This window comes from Triticum aestivum, chromosome 2B (assembly GCF_018294505.1).
Source record: "Triticum aestivum cultivar Chinese Spring chromosome 2B, IWGSC CS RefSeq v2.1, whole genome shotgun sequence".
In the NCBI taxonomy this organism is placed as follows: Eukaryota; Viridiplantae; Streptophyta; class Magnoliopsida; order Poales; family Poaceae; genus Triticum; species Triticum aestivum.
Genome location: NC_057798.1, coordinates 756,754,980 through 756,770,890, shown reverse-complemented (window position 1 = coordinate 756,770,890; position 15,911 = coordinate 756,754,980). Strand labels below are relative to the sequence as shown.

Sequence of the window (15,911 nt, the reverse complement as noted above, 5' to 3'; positions counted from 1 at the left end):
ACTGGTGGGTGCCCATACCCGGCAGGCGTCCAGGTTGGGACCTCAGGTCTTAGATGTTAGGTTTGGCTGCGAGGTCTGTTTGGTATTAGGCCCAGACCATCAGCGCCCCTTCATCAGTTAGATAGGAGTAGCGACAGAGGTTGCGAAGATGGTGGCTTTGGTCTTACTGTTGTACGACTTTGTAAGGTTTTGTGCTAATAATTAATAAAGTGGCCGTATGCATCGACCAGATGCAGAGGCCGGGGGTTCTCCTCCTTTTCGAAAAAAAAAAACCAATGATTGCTCCTTGTCGTTCTTGGCAACTGTTTGCATAGAAGTGAGCCATCAAGGACCGGACAAACTCATGCGGATTGAATGGACGCGTGAGGTTCACCCAGGCTCGGCATGTGAAACTGTGGCTGATCTCTGGATCACTGTAGGACTTTCTGATGATGGATGTCGTCCCAACACCTTCGCCTGCCCCCCACAATGAAATCACTTGAAGGTCAGTATCGTCCTTCTTGGTGATAAGGTGGGTGAGATCACCTAAGTCGTGTTGCCTTCTCGTGTCATATCCCACAGCAGCGTGGGGCCCCAGCTGTTGCTTCGCGAGGACGGGCTTGGAGCCAGAGTCGGTGATGAGTCTGTACCGCAAGTTCCTCTGGCTCACGTCCTCGACCCTCGCCTTTAACTGCTTGATATTAAAAGGGTCCCGATAACTGCCACACGTGTGGTGTATCGGGTAGTTGTGCCACACGCCTCGTGTGGCGTGGACAGCAACCAGCTCACACACCTACGTGTGGGCAAAACAACTAATGCCCACACATCTCTTTTTTTTCCTCTTGAACCCTCTCACACGCCGTGTGGGCGAAGTTGATAACGCCCACACGCCCGTATGTCAGGCCTCGTACCCTCCTGGTCCCGCACGCCACGCGTGACGCCCATCGCGCGCCCGCAGTTGCCATGGTCCAGACCCTCGTTCATGTTCGTTTAACTGCAGTTGCCATGTTGCTGAACTACGGTTGCCATGTCGGACAACTGCAGTTGCCATGGTTGCTCAACTGCAGTTGCCATGTATGGTCTGATCTAATGTAGTTGCCATGATTTCATAACTTTAGGAGTTGCCACATACTAACACTAGGCAGTTGAGAGAGTTGCCATGTGCTCACAAGCATGCTAGGGCAGTTGCCATGTAAAAAGGAAGAGTTGCCATCTGCTTACGTGCACGTTAGGGCAGTTGCCATGTACGTGCACGTTGGGGCAGTTGCCATGTACCATGCAAAAACACATGGCAACTCGGTAAAAGAGAGTTGCCATCTGCTTACGTGCACACTAGGCAGTGGCCGTGTACCCTGCAAAAACACATGGCACTCGGGTAAAAAAAGAGAGTTGCCACCTGCTTATAAAGCACACTAGGGGCAGTTGCCATGTGCGCTGTGAAAACACATGGCAACTAGCAGCTTGGGTGTGGGAGAGGAGACGGGCGTGTGGGCGAGATGGCAAATGCCCACACACTAGCCCTTGTGTGTGCGTGCAAAGTGACGTGTGGCGCGAACTGCTGAACGCCCACACACCGGCCCCTCCGTGTGGTAAAACGAATGTGTGGGCGACCTTTCTCACACACCACACACGCGAGTTGTCCTACGTGGCATACAAAATCAGCTAATTCGTGCCAAGATTCGTGCAGAAGTTACTGGACGGTGATGGAGACGTGTGGGTGAGTTGGCTAATGCCCACACGTGTGGGCGTTAACATTTCCGTATTAAAAGTCGCCCTGTCCAGTGACAGAAACGGCGAGCAAGTCCGGAACAAGCGGGACCACCAGCTGGTCGTGTCCAGGTGGAACACGATGCATTCTTCTAGGTCGTACGCCAGGTCCTCACAGCCACATTGCTGGCGCACATCTCATCAGCAGCATTAAGGAAGGACTGCATCATTTGAAACTCGTCGGTGATGAATACAAGGTCATGCTGCGCGCGTGGCGCCAGCTTTGCATCCTCCTCGACCACCGACTGGACCTTGCTCAGCGCCCGCTTCACTGCTGACTTGGCTAACCCATTCACCAGGTCCCGCATTGCGTACTGTACATGCTCTCTCAGTCTGCTAACTCCCTTTGTGTTGGTGGTTTCTTGTGTGGTGTAGCTAGCAGCAAGAAGTGGTGACGCTTGTGCTCCTGTCGAGCATATATCCACTGGAACTATCTGGAGATGATATTAAAAGCGGATATCAGAAGCTACAGGAAATAACAAGTTAATTTGGGCAATCTTTTAGGATTTTGATTCTCAATATGCAAGGATGAAACATATTCGAGCAAAATTAAAATCTCAGAATCACACTTTTAACATGTGGTGCAACTGGAAGGTAAAGTTGAAACGCCGGGGAAGCGTTGTAGCTGCCTAAAGGGGTGTTTGGTTCCAGGGACTTTTTTGTGTTGGGACTAGAAAAAGTCCCTAGCAAACCAAACATAGTGGGACTTTTTTAAGACTTTTTGCTAAAAGTCCTTAGAAGCACCTCCTTAAGAGTCTTTTTCAAAAAGTCCCAGGGACTAGCAAAAGCCCTAGGACTAGAGAACCAAACACCACCTAAATAAACGGTGCAAAGTACAATTTTCTCTATCTTCGGAGTACTAGAATTAATAACGCATCTACGCGCCAAACATTAGCTTGGACATTGCAACCGATCACATGCTCCCATGCTCTCGTGCTATCAACTTAAGAAATTCAAATTTAAACATCTCCAAATTTCTGAAAAAGATCATTGATGTTCACAACACATATGTCAACAACCTCTAAAACTTCAGATCAAAATACAGAATACACACGGAGAAAAAAAAGACAAATTCAGATTTGAATAGTGTCGTGTTTGCTTTTGTCTTCTTTTCACACTATTCGTTATGGATTTGTCTTTTTTGTTTTTCCATGTGTATTTCAACTATTGATCTGATTTTTTTGTGGTTGCCGACATATGTGTTGTGAACACCCGTGATTGTTTTGTGAAAATTTTGAAATGTTTAAATTTCAATTTTTTATTAATTTGATTTCATGGAGCATTTGAGATTTGATATCACCGGATACTTTCCCACCGATCACACACCCTAAAAGTATAAAGTGCATACAATGAGTTCAACATTAGAAGTCCCTGAAGCTGTGAGCCTGTGCCATGCAAAAAACAGCTAGGAAAAGGATAGTTCCTATCACCAAGTGCATTCAATTAGGTGTTTTTTTTTCAAATTTCAAAATCCCACAAATTTTGAACCGAGCATTGGAATTAAGATATGTTTTCACTCATGTATTCCTCGTAGCTACCTCTTGAAAACTAGATCTCATATGTGTATGTTTTGGTGATTTTTTTCAAATGTAACTTTAGTGCTATTCTACCAACTTTAGTACTACAAAGAAGAAACTTCAAAAAACAAAGAAGCAACTTCATTGGACGCGGATTTGTAACTCCCGAGTGCGCAGCGACCCAAGTCTATACCAGCCTTTATTGTTGGAAATACGTCCTAAAGGCAATAATATTGCATTATTATATTTACATTTTCATAATTAAGAGTTTATATTTCATGCTATAACTGCTATGATTCAGGAATGTGCGATTCAGTGAAAACTCATATACACGTGTGAAATGATAAACGGTATAATATAGGTTCTCGGTCTTGCCTCTAAGACTGGCTCAAGTGTTGTTGGTGATCATGTTTTCCGGATCTCAGGATATCATTAAGTATAATGATAGTCCTGAAACAACATTGAGCGTATGACATTAGAAGAACGATATATTGAATCGACCCAATCTTTTTTGTTATACTTTGAGATAATATCGTCTGAAATCAATTGTTATAACATGGAGTGTTAGAATGTGTTTTAGTTCCTCAGACCATCAGAGTATCGTAGTCACTTCCTACCATATGGTAGACTTTGGGGTTGCTCAAACATCATCTGTAACTAGGTGATCATAACGACAACTTACGGATTCATCGGAAAGTTTGACAATTGACTGGATAGCTCGAGAGTGGGATTTACTCCTCTGACAATGGAAAGATATTCTTAGGGCCCTCTCGGTGTGACGGCATCCATCATCGTCGGGCTAGACACAGGTGACTGTCACAGGGATGCCGGAACACTTAAACGAGAGAGAAGAACAATACCGACAACGAGATCAACGATATAGTGAGCATGTGCATGACTCAGGAGGCTACCGATGCATCCCTGGTGTTTTAAAGTACTGTGAAGCAAATGGAACATCACATTATAACCAAAGGTTTAGTCCAATGTCATTCGTGTAATCATAGGGATCAATATGGGTGTCCACTATTTCGTTATCAGTCATTGAACGAAGGGTTTCTGTTCATGTCTATGATTTATCGAACCTACAGGGTCACAAGTTTAAGTTAATTACGATCTGTTAAGTGCTAGTAGAATGAGAGTGTGGAATTGTTTCATTAATATTTGAAATAGCTTTGAGAGGAACCGGAGGCATTTCGGGGTCATTAGAAGGGTTTCAAAATTTATCTAGTAATATCGGGTACTACAGATAATTAATATATAGGTGAAAAAAGTTTTCGGTGATGTTAAACTATATATAAAATGGTCTAGTAATTATTAGAAGGATTTTATATTAATTTAAATATCTATGGGCCTTAAAAGGCCTAGAAGTGGAAGGCAACTTGGGCCACAAGGGCCCAAGTGGGGAGGCGCCAATCCTACTCGAGGGAGGACTCCTCCTTCCCCCCTTGGCCGGCGCAAGGGAAGGGGAGTCCTCCCCTCCTTTTGGCAGCCCCTCCTCCCCTCTAACCTATATATACATTGGGTGTTGGCCCTTTTCTACACACAAGTTCTGGAGCCTCCTCTAGTTTATCTAGCCCTAGTTCTAATTGGTCCTGTTTGACTAATTTGAACTTGGTCTAGTTGCTCTAATCATATAATTAAGCCCAGTCTGGTTCTAATATCCTCCATCTAATTCTCTGATGATGATTAGCTTTGGATGCAAAGCGTTGTCGGATCATGAAGACCGTATGCTTGCAACCAAGTAGAGAGGCCGTGCTTTCAATCTTCCGTTTGAGGGACCGTTCGAGGGCGGTTCGTGGGATCGTTTATATGTCTCCAACATATCTATAATTTTTTTATTGTTCCATGTTATTATAGTACAAACCTTGGATGTTTTATATTCATTTACAAGCAACTTTATATCATTTTTTGGGACTAGCCTAATAACTTGGTGCCCAGCGCGAGTTGCTGTTTTTTTGTCTCTCTTTGAGTTTTCAGGGAATCAATATCAAACAAGGTCCAAACAAAGAAAAACATTGGATTAATTTTTTTTGGACCAGAAGAGACCCTAGAAGGTTCGAGGGAATACCAAAAGACCCACGAGGGAGTGACAAGCTTGTGGGCACCTCGAGCAATGTTTTGACCTAATTCTTCCACTATAAATACCCAAATATTCCCCTCAGATCGAAGGGGGCCCAAAATACCTCTTCCACTGCCGCAAGTTTCTGTTATCGTGAGATCCCATCTGGAGGCCTCCGCCGGAGGGGGAATTGATCACGTAAGGGCTCTACATCAACCTTGTTGCCCTTCCAATGATGTGTGAGTAGTTTATCACAGACCTGCGGGGTCCATAATTAGTAGTTAGATGACTTCTTCTCTCTCGATGTTCTTCAATACAATGTTCTCCTTGATGTTCTTGGAGTTCTATCTGATGTAATTCTTTTTTGTGGTGTGTTTGTTGGGATCCATGAATTGTGAGTTTATGATCAGATTATCCATGAAAATTATTTGAGTTTTCTCTGAACTCTTTGATGCATGATTGTTATTACTTCATATTTCTTCTCCGATCTATTGATTTGGTTTGGCCAACTAGATTGATTTATCCTGCAATGGGAAGAGCTGCTATGTAATGGGTTTGATCTTGCGGTGCTCCATCCCAGTGACAGAAAGGGACATGACACGTATGTATCGTTGCTATTAAGGGTAAAAAGATGGGGTTTATTCATGTGTGAGTTTATCTTGTCTACATCATGGCATGTTGCTTAAGGCGTTACTCCCTTCTTATGAACTTAATACTCTAGAAGCATGCTGGATAGCGGTCGATGTGTGGAGTGATAGTAGTAGATGCAGGCAGGAGTCGGACTACTTGTCTCGGGCATGATGTTTATATACAGGATCATTGCGTTGGATATCGTCATGATTATTTTCTTTTTTATCAATTGCCCAACAAAAATTTATTTACCTACTGTATGCTATTTTCTCGAGAGAAGCCTCTAGTGAAAACTATGCCCCCCGGGGTCTACTTTTATCATATATTAAAATCCAAAAATACCTTGCTGCAGTTTTTATTTTTGTGTGATCTATCTATCATCATACAATTTAATCTTGCAGTTAACCCCGAGGGATTAACAACCCCTTGTTCGCGCTGGGTGCAAGGATTTGTTATCTTCTGTGCAGGTACTCCTTATATAGTGTTGCGGGGTTCTCCTACTGGATTGATAACATTGGTTCTTAACTGAGAGAAATACATATCTCTACTATATTGCATCATCCTCTCCTCTTCGAGGAAATACCAATGCATCTCGCAAGTAGCAATCGTTATCCAGAGTTCGTTGGACTTCAAGTACGATCTACACTGACTCGTTTACTCCGCTGCAACTCCGGAGTCATTAACGATCGTTGATCCAAACCCTTTATGCATCTTCATATTGTTCCTAGGTGATCGTAGGGCGATTTTGTTTTTGTTTTCTACTATGTTTCCCAACAGTGGCATCATGAGTGGTTCAATGGGTAGATGCATGTTTCAATCTAGATCACATATGGATGTGAGGATTTGATGTTCTAGCTATGCTTCCCTCAAGTGTTGCTTTGGTTCAGTTCATTGACGACATGGTGTAGCTTTGTACAAGGTTCAGATAATCGATTGGCTCTGGCCGTCGACGATCTGCTAACAGTTCCTTGGGCTTCATCATAGTTAAGAATAGTGAACCGCCGCATACGCAAGAGGGTAATGAAGATGAGCAATCTTCTAGGGGGTCACGCGTATTTGATGAATTTTAGTGTGGGGGACGAGATGTTTCATTAAGTCTCTTCTTTCACACACCCAGAAAGTTAATCTAGCAACAAGAATCATCACCTTGATTGTGCACGTAGGTAGTTAGTGTTATCCGAAAACCCTAGCAACCATGTAATTAAAATTTTCCAAAACCAACTAGAGGACGTCTAACTTGGTTTTGCAGGTTTGCATATGATGTGGTATAGCCTTTGTCATGATAATTAGTTTATGTATGAGATGGTTATATGTTGTAATGTTAAGTGGCATGCATCTCGCCGCATGATGGCTAGAGCCACGGGATTGCCACCTTAATGTAATTGACGTAGAGATAGCCTACAGGTTACACGGAGGACCCGGAGCTTCACCAGGCGTAGGAGAACAAAAATGGTGCCACAGCGGTAGTTCTAAAATTGTTTCCATGACAACAATTTCAGAGAAACCTTCATGAAGGCCTCGGAGGACCATGGAAACATTCCCGACACCCAAGGCTATACCATATCATGCTTCTATGAATTTCCTGAGATGTTTATCCCTTTGTTGTTTGCACCCTTTGATTGCACGATAGTCAATTATTAGGGCGATCTCTCATAGTTAAAATCAAGATTAAAAGGTGCTCTTCCCAGTGTTGCAACCGTCTACTTATTAATTTTAGTAATGGAAATTTTTAGTTGGTAGAATTTGAAAAAATGTTCTGTACTTGTTATATTGTGAACTTAGGGCATATTTTTAGGGTTTAGTAAAAGAAATAGTAATAGTGGATGATAATGTAGATGTTTTAGGTATAGAACATTTTGAATAGATGATGATGTAGATATTTTAGTACAACTAGTTTATTTAGTGTTGCTCAAGAATTGCTCATATGATGTAGATATAAACATGTATACCTAGTGTTTCTCAAATAGGATATGTGCTTGCCCAAGTGGTCATGTTTGCAGGTAACAACTCTGAGTGGCCTATGTTTTGCCGGAGTGTTGATTAATTTGCATTTCGGCAAATTTCAGGCGCTCGATATGTCCTTTTTTTAGCAAAGGCCATGCCGGATCTTTCCTCTAAAGTGGATCATTAATCCTTTTGTAATATTGCTTTAGGAAAATGGAGACACCAGCACCACCAGGTCGACTGTGCAAGTCAAGATGCACCAGCAGCCTTGCAACTGGCCCGTTGTTCGGCATCTACTTCCAGCTGAGTTTTCTTCCTGCGGCGGTAACAAAATATATGAAACTTGTAAGAACTATTTTGTTTTTAGTGTTATTGGCATTAATGCATTGTATCATTGTGTATACACAGATCGCCCCATGCAATGTGAGGTTGGAATTCAACAAGCTGACCGGAGACACTGTGACCTTTGAGGCTCCTCAGGGGCCCTACACTATGGAGGTCGAGAAAGGATGAAATATGTCACAGATCGGAGGATATGGATGTAACCGTTTCATCTCCCACATGGGTATCACTGGTGGTGAGTTGATCAGCTTCTTCTTCAGAGCAGAAAGATCCAAGTTGGCTGTCATTATTCTCAACACGGATGAAGATGATGAGGACCCACTTGATGAAGCCATCTATACTCGAAGAATAAGGCTGAGCGAGGACGAGGTGTTCAACCTATGGGACATAATTCCGCCACGTGCTGACGTTGTCGGGGTGCCATTGGTGACCCGCCTGACAACTACCATGGTTGGTCGGCATGTTATGATATGTTATACTTAGTGTACAATCCGATTACATGCTTACTTAGTAGAATTCAAGCTTAGTAGAAATGTAGTACTGTTTTTGATAGTGTAGAAACCTATACTTAGTAGAAATATATTTGCAAGAGTATGTGCGAGGCTACTTATTAATTGATATGTTTTTCTTATTCAGAAATTGCCAAAGAGCCTATCTGTGAGTTGTGGTATCGAGCCTGATGAAGAAGGCTCTGCTGGAATACGCCTTACCGCAAGGGCTTCGTCACCACCTGTGCGTACGGCGTGGACACAGACGGTCGCACACACTTCAACTCAGTTGGGTGGAAGAACTTCCTCGTTGGCAAGAATCTTCGTGTTGAACAGGCCATCCTAATTACTATCAGGAACACCCACCGCCATGGCTTGAGGATGATGGTCGTCGTTGATATCATCTAGAACTACATATGTGTGTGGCTGTATGACTACCCCTAGTAGACTGCTATATGTTGTATGACTACCTAGTACTGCTTATCATATATGCTACTGTATGAACCATATATGTGTGTGAGGATGCATGTTGACTCTATATGAGTACCTATAATGCTTAATAATATTGTATGACTACTGTATGACTATATGGTATTGTGGTTAATGATATTGTTATTTGGTATATGTGAAATTATAGTTTATTGAAACAGGGTACTATTCTAGATCAATGGGAAGCATGGGAAAATCTTGAAAGATACAACAGTAGCGCGGGCAAAGAAAAGCGCTACAGCTACTTATTAGTAGCACATGTTGGGAAACCGCTACTGATACAGGCAATACTAGTAGCGCGTGTACATAGAGCGCTACTACTATCTGTTAGTTGTGGCGCCTTATTAGTAGCGCGGCCACCCGCACTACTGATAGAGTTAAAACGCGCGCTACTACTAGGGTTTTCCCTAGTAGTGTCGGTTCATAATTGGGTCTTTGGAAGTTCTGTACAAAAAGAAGGCAAGGACCGAATGTTTTGAAATAACTAAGTCCTGATTGAATGCAAGATGGCAGAGGGTTCCTCAATGAGTGAGCATATAGTGAAGCTCGCCAGCTATGTTGATAGACTAGCTTCTCTGGAATTCCTCTAACAATTGATACATATATTGTTCTTGCTTCACTTCCCCCATCTTATGATGGTTTTATCATGAATTAGAACATGAACAGGATGGAGAAAAGTGCAAACGAGTTATTCGCTATGCTCAAAACTGGGGAAGCTGGAATGCAAAAAAAGAAACAAGTGTTGATGGTCAACAAGACCGCCAGTTTTAAGAAGAAGGGCGAGTCCAAGAAGGAATCTACTGGTGCCGGTAAGACCATCTCTCAGAAGAAGAACAAGGGCGAAGCCCAATAAAGAGACTGAATGTTTCTACTGCAAACAGAAGGGCACTGGAAACACAACTACAAGAAATACTTGGCGGATAAGAAGAACGGTTCTTCCAGTAAGATATAAAAGTTATACAAAGTTAATGTTATTCTACTTGTTGACTTATTGTATGTCATGAGTATTTGATACTAATCAGTTTTGCAAACCGATGCAAGGGCTACGGAAAGCTCGCAAGTTGAGAAGAAATGAAGTCTTGATGCATATCGGGAGGGATCACTACTAAAGACCATTGAAGTCATGCCTTTAGTTTATCTTCAAAATTTATATTAGATCGAATAATAGTTATTTCATTCTAGAAGTTGTGTAAAACAATATATATATTGGGTTATGCGACGGGTATTGTTATGAAGTTTTTAACAATTGTTGTTCAAGTTATAAGAATATGGTTTCGGATTTACCTCTATTATTGATGATTTATTCATAAAATCTTGAATTGGGAAATTTATAATATTAATGCTAAATGTCTTAAAGAAGACTGATGAACCACACTTATATGTGGCACTGCTTGGTTATATCGGAGAAACAATCTTCGTATAGATGAAGCATAACTTATATATTTTGATTTTGAATCATTTGATGAAATACATAGTGATGTATGGGGTTCGATGGACTAACTCGGGCGAAGTGAATTATACTTCATTAAATAAAAACTTGAGTAAATATGATTTACTTGATATAAGTCTGAATTATTTGAAAGGTTCAAAAGAAATTTAGAGTGAAATATTTGAAATGTTCAAATAAAATTTGTGATAAAGATAAGAATCATTATGACAAGGATAAATGGATCTTCAATCATGGAGAAACATTATCTAAGTCATGAGTTTAGCAAAACATTCAGATAATTGTGAAATCATTTCTTACCGATTTGTCTCTAGTAAATTTGGGGATATATATATATATCTAAAACGGTAACCAATACACCGAACGGAGCACCATCTTATAGTTTGGCAAGACAACACCATATGAGTTATCGAGTATACAATCCAGACAAATACTAAAATTGTAGGCAATCCCATACACATAAATGGGATATTCCTTCGACCAAAAGGTTCAAAGACAAAAGTGTCTGTCACAAAAATTGAACACTTTATCGAGAAAGAGTTTTTGCACTCAAGAAGTAAGTGGGAGGACAGAGAATGCACGGCGAGCGGTAGCAAGCCATGCCGTCCTGGCTAGAGGAGAGGTCGTGAGGCGAGTCGAAGGAGTGCAATGGAGGAAGAATGGTTCGAGGAGGAAGAAAGCTGGAGGAAGAAGAAAGAAGAACGACTATTGGATGTTAATTCAACATCCTAGAATATTGGTTTACCAAAATAAAATTTGTGTAGACTTACCTATCGCCGGTCCCATACTTTTTGATGAAGATGAAGATAGTGAGTGGTATGTTGGGCATGTATATACTCATTAGATACCCCATGTGATAATAGGGGGTAAGAGGGAGCATGTTAAAATTGCTCTTACTCATTGTAGTACTTTGATACTAGGTAAATGTCTTTTGTCGTTTTGATATGTGATGTAAATAGTCATATATTTTCAATTTTGCATCAACTTTTGCAAGCCCTCATGTTATGGCACACAGTAAACAAAGATGTTGCCATCTTATTAAGGAAAGATTTAACAGCTGGACATTCTCATAAAAATTTAAAAGACACATTATGAAATAATCAAAGTTATAGAACACTTATGGCCATCAATGTATTATCTTGAGGCATCATGTTTTAGCAGGTGCGCAAAGTCAATTTTGTCAAACAGAGTAAACTGCATCAAAAAAAGAATGCATGTCATTAGTGACCATACCTGATCTGTCGACGACCCTTGGCCTTTTGTCTCCATCTTATTTAGCTTATCAATAATATCCCTTATAGTCGGCCTTTTGTGATGATCTTTATCCACACAACTTAAAGCGATTTTAACGCATCTCATTACTTGTTCGGAGTATGCCTCCAGTGCATTCACTGATAATTCTTGTAACATATGCCCCCATTTTTCCTGTACCTGTTAGTTGAGAATATATAATGGATATAGATACTAAAATAATGATAAAGTTTCTTCCTGGAACAAGTACTGAGATGGTAACAGGAATTTTTAGCAATTTTTTTACATGCTCAATAAATTTCTCGTAGGGCATTTCAGCACATTGGGTGTAACCTGTAGGTCCAGCTATTATCTTTATGATGATAACACCGAGGCTGAATATGTCCAGCTTATTTGATATTAAACCGCTATCTATATATTCTGGCGGTAGATACCCACTTCATATATAAGACATCATATATGTTAGTGATACCATGAAATGCAAAAATAACTGCTTGCATTTGTATTATAAATTCTGAAACCACATAAAGAATTTTTTTTTAAGTTAAAGAATTGTGCTTACAGTGTTCCTGTACGGCTTTCTGTGACTCGCGTTTGTTCTTGTCCAAAAAGCTTCGACAAGCCAAAATCTGCAAGCTTCGGCACCATTTTGTCATCCAATAATATATTAGCTGGTTTTAAATCCAAATGATATATAGGAGGTTTCAAGTCCTCGTGAAGGTATTTCAATCCCTCGCAGATCCCCTTAATTATTGCATATCGTGTGGGCCAGTCATGCCCACTATACTCATCTGTTGGAGTGAACACATAGTCTTTCAAAATGCAAATTTCAAGAATACGAATATGCTACTTCAAGTGTTAAACTAGTACAAGAAAAGAATAACATAATAATACCAGAAAGATATCTGCCAAGATCCCCATTTTGCATATACTCGAAGCATAGCGCCATATGTGTCCTCTCAGCAAAAATCATTTTTTCATTGTGCAGTACACATTCTTTCTGAGTCTCATGGCAAAAGCCAACTAAACGCACAATATTCTTGTGCAGCAGACTTGTAAGGTTGCGAAACTCCTTCTCAAAATTCTCATTATCACGCCCAGGCATGGAATGAAGCAACTTCACAGCAATCGTTTCACCATTTTTATGCACCCCCTGCTCAACATACCGCACATGTGCATGGTTTATGTAACAATGCTATGAATGTGCGGGGCCAGTAAACCATGTATACATCTTAAATCGTACTCCCTCCGTTCCAAAATAGATGACCCAACTTTGTACTAAATTTATACCAAAGTTAGTATAAAATTGAGTCATCTATTTTGAAACGGAGGGAGTACCTTGTAAACTGTCCCAAATGCACCGGCACCAAGTTCCCGGTCCTTAGAGAAACCATTTGTCATTTTCTCCAATAAATGGAGTGGCACATGTTTTGGAAACACACTGCTTGAATGGGCCAAGTTAATGCTTCCCCTGGTTACAGAAGGAAAAGGAGAGGGGAGAGAAGGCGCTGTTGGGATATTAAGAATATCGCAAGACGACTGAAAGCCGTTCATGAATGGTCCTGGATCCTGCATCGTTCCGATGCAGAGGCCGTGGGCAAGCCTTTTTTTTCAAAAATATAAAATGAATGGTGGATCCTTGTTAGCCTGAACTGCCTCCAGAAGGCCCACGGCTGCAGATTAAAGCTGATACAGCATAAACACAAACATGTGATGATAAAAACCAGAACCATCAGGTTCTTGAGGCAGCTTATTAACAAAAAGAGGTTCTAAAGGAAGTAGATATAGAGACTCAAACCTGGAGAAGACGTGCACTCCTATCAATGGATGTGCGTTAGTGGAGGCGCAGATCGGCAGATCACGTGATGATACAGGGGCAACAGACCGAATTAAATTGGAAGGTTAACTAGAATAATTGTACTCGATCTGATACGAATAAATTGCCGCCGCCACTGCGTCAATTAATTCGGATCAGTGGGAGTACTAGTTCAATTTCACGGCAGCCAAGTTCGGCCCTTCATATACAGAGTATGTTTCAAATTAAGGTCCAATCCACATGATGCAATCTGCATGTGTACTCAAATGAGTAAGACCTTTAGAATGCACTTGTGATTTTGGACAACCAAAAAACAATAAGAAGATTGCACGTGATCTATAGACCTCCAGGACTTCAAAACAATGGTCAGCAAGATTTAGGAACTTGTTAAACATACAGTCAAGAAGTCTACAGATCTACTAGTATCATCTACTGTATTTATTACGAGCTCTTAAAATGAGATGAATTCAAGTTTATCTATTACAACGATGACCATTTCCGCATGTGCAGTACTACTATGCATCACTTTATCAAGACATACTACAAATCCAATTCATGCATGAACAAATCTGATATACATTTTGCAGATCCGATGAGCATTCAAATCTGATATTCATTTTTTTCCTTGTAAACCAGATCTGATATATTTTGTTCCCAGTCAGTATCCTTAACATATTTCAAGCATAAGCATCATTAGAATTTTTTACTGATTTTCTCCGCACTGACATCTACCAGTAGACCAACCGATACACAAATCAAATCCATGCATGAAGAGGCAAAACATGGGCAGCGTCCAGATTAAGGGCAGACCTACCAGTAAATCCAGATCTGGCATCATACTATTAACCAGCACTATGTTAAAGCAGAAGCAGATGTAAGGTGTGGAGAGTGCACTAACCAGGAAAATAAGTCTCCGCCTGCAGAGCGGTCGTAAGCACGCAGTGGAGAGAGGGAGTCAGCCGGTAGCTGGAGCTTCTTGCTCTTGGGATAGATATAGATCCCATCTATACAATCCGTGCAGATGCCGCCGGATTAAATTAAACCGAAGCCTGCAGTGAGCAACAACTTCCAACCAATAGTCGTACATAATTTCAAACAATAATTTTCCCCTTCGTTTGAGGTCCTGACATAAAAACATGTTAATGAATTTTGTATTGGAACAAGGTGTCGTGATACGACCACCAGTGACCAAACGACTCTTTTTTGGCGACGAATCTCCTAGCCATCCTCGCGTTACGGACCGGGAAATATACTACGAGCGCAAAAAAGACACTTTCGCGAGCGCACGTCCCAATGCGCTATGGACACCAGCGTAGAGTTCTCTCTAATCACTCTTCCCTTCATTTTACCATGAGAGCCTGGTAACATCTACTCCCTCCGTCTCATAATATAAGAGCGTTTTTTACACTAGTGTAATGTCAGAAACACTCTTATATTAGTAGGGATATTAGTAGGGCGGAGGGAGTACCTCCTAATCACTCTCCTCTGATCTTACATGGTGGAGAGTAACACTCTTATATTAGTAGGGCGGAGGGAGTACCTCCTAATTACTCTCCTCTGATCTTACATGGTGGAGAGTGGCGCAGAGTGGCGGAGATCCTTTGTTGAGAAGTGGCGTTATGAAGATGATGCATGGCAATGTTGCTTCCACCGTGGCTACGACGAAAAGTCTCGGCGGCATGGTGCAACGTAGCATCTGTTAGAATAAATCCGAGGCACTCCGTCGATCATCTGAAGACCAAGCAATCACACAAGCACGACACCGAGATTTGTTAATGAGGTTCACTGATATGGCTACATCACCGGGACATGATTACGGGCGCTCCTCCCCGTGACACCGTCACAATACCGCACACCGGCCATCCGGGCGCCGGCACATGCCGCCGGCTCCCCCTTGCGCGCCTGTGCTATTATGTTGGCATATGTTACATCTGTTAGAATATAGAGTTGTAATCTCAACCTCCTTCCTTCTCTTGTATTCTACCCAAACTCCTTCTGTCATAACCTTGTACGTCAAGCCAGGCTTCGGCCACGCATCAATATAAACTACCACGCGGCTCCCTCGATGGAGTAGGAACGCTTCATATCTTTCATGGTATCAGAGCCACCTCTTCTCATACATCTAGCCACAATCCAAAACCCTAGAAACCACACATCATCGTCTCCATGGCTTCCTCCGCCG

The 15,911-nt window shown here is 41.6% G+C and overlaps 1 protein-coding gene across 3 annotated transcripts; it reads right to left on the bottom strand.

Annotated features, from left to right (window-relative positions):
• Positions 1 to 1,991: 1,991 nt before the first annotated feature.
• Positions 1,992 to 14,864, bottom strand: LOC123047178 (probable receptor-like protein kinase At3g17420). Of its 3 annotated transcripts, XR_006422830.1 has the most exons (7): positions 14,628 to 14,864; positions 13,712 to 13,979; positions 12,808 to 13,599; positions 12,476 to 12,704; positions 12,247 to 12,350; positions 11,896 to 12,093; positions 1,992 to 2,180 (listed from the first exon to the last, which is right to left on the bottom strand). XR_006422830.1 is itself a non-coding variant. In XM_044470671.1 (6 exons), exons 2-5 carry the CDS (start codon positions 13,016 to 13,018, stop codon positions 12,008 to 12,010), a joined length of 630 nt encoding a protein of 209 aa, XP_044326606.1. In that variant the 5' UTR covers positions 13,019 to 13,979; positions 14,628 to 14,859; the 3' UTR covers positions 1,992 to 2,180; positions 11,896 to 12,007. The 3 variants fall into 3 exon arrangements, 1 of the variants encoding a protein (XP_044326606.1); XM_044470671.1 differs by having other exon boundaries at positions 12,808 to 13,979; positions 14,628 to 14,859; XR_006422829.1 differs by lacking the exon at positions 12,247 to 12,350 and having other exon boundaries at positions 12,808 to 13,979; positions 14,628 to 14,860.
• Positions 14,865 to 15,911: the final 1,047 nt, after the last annotated feature.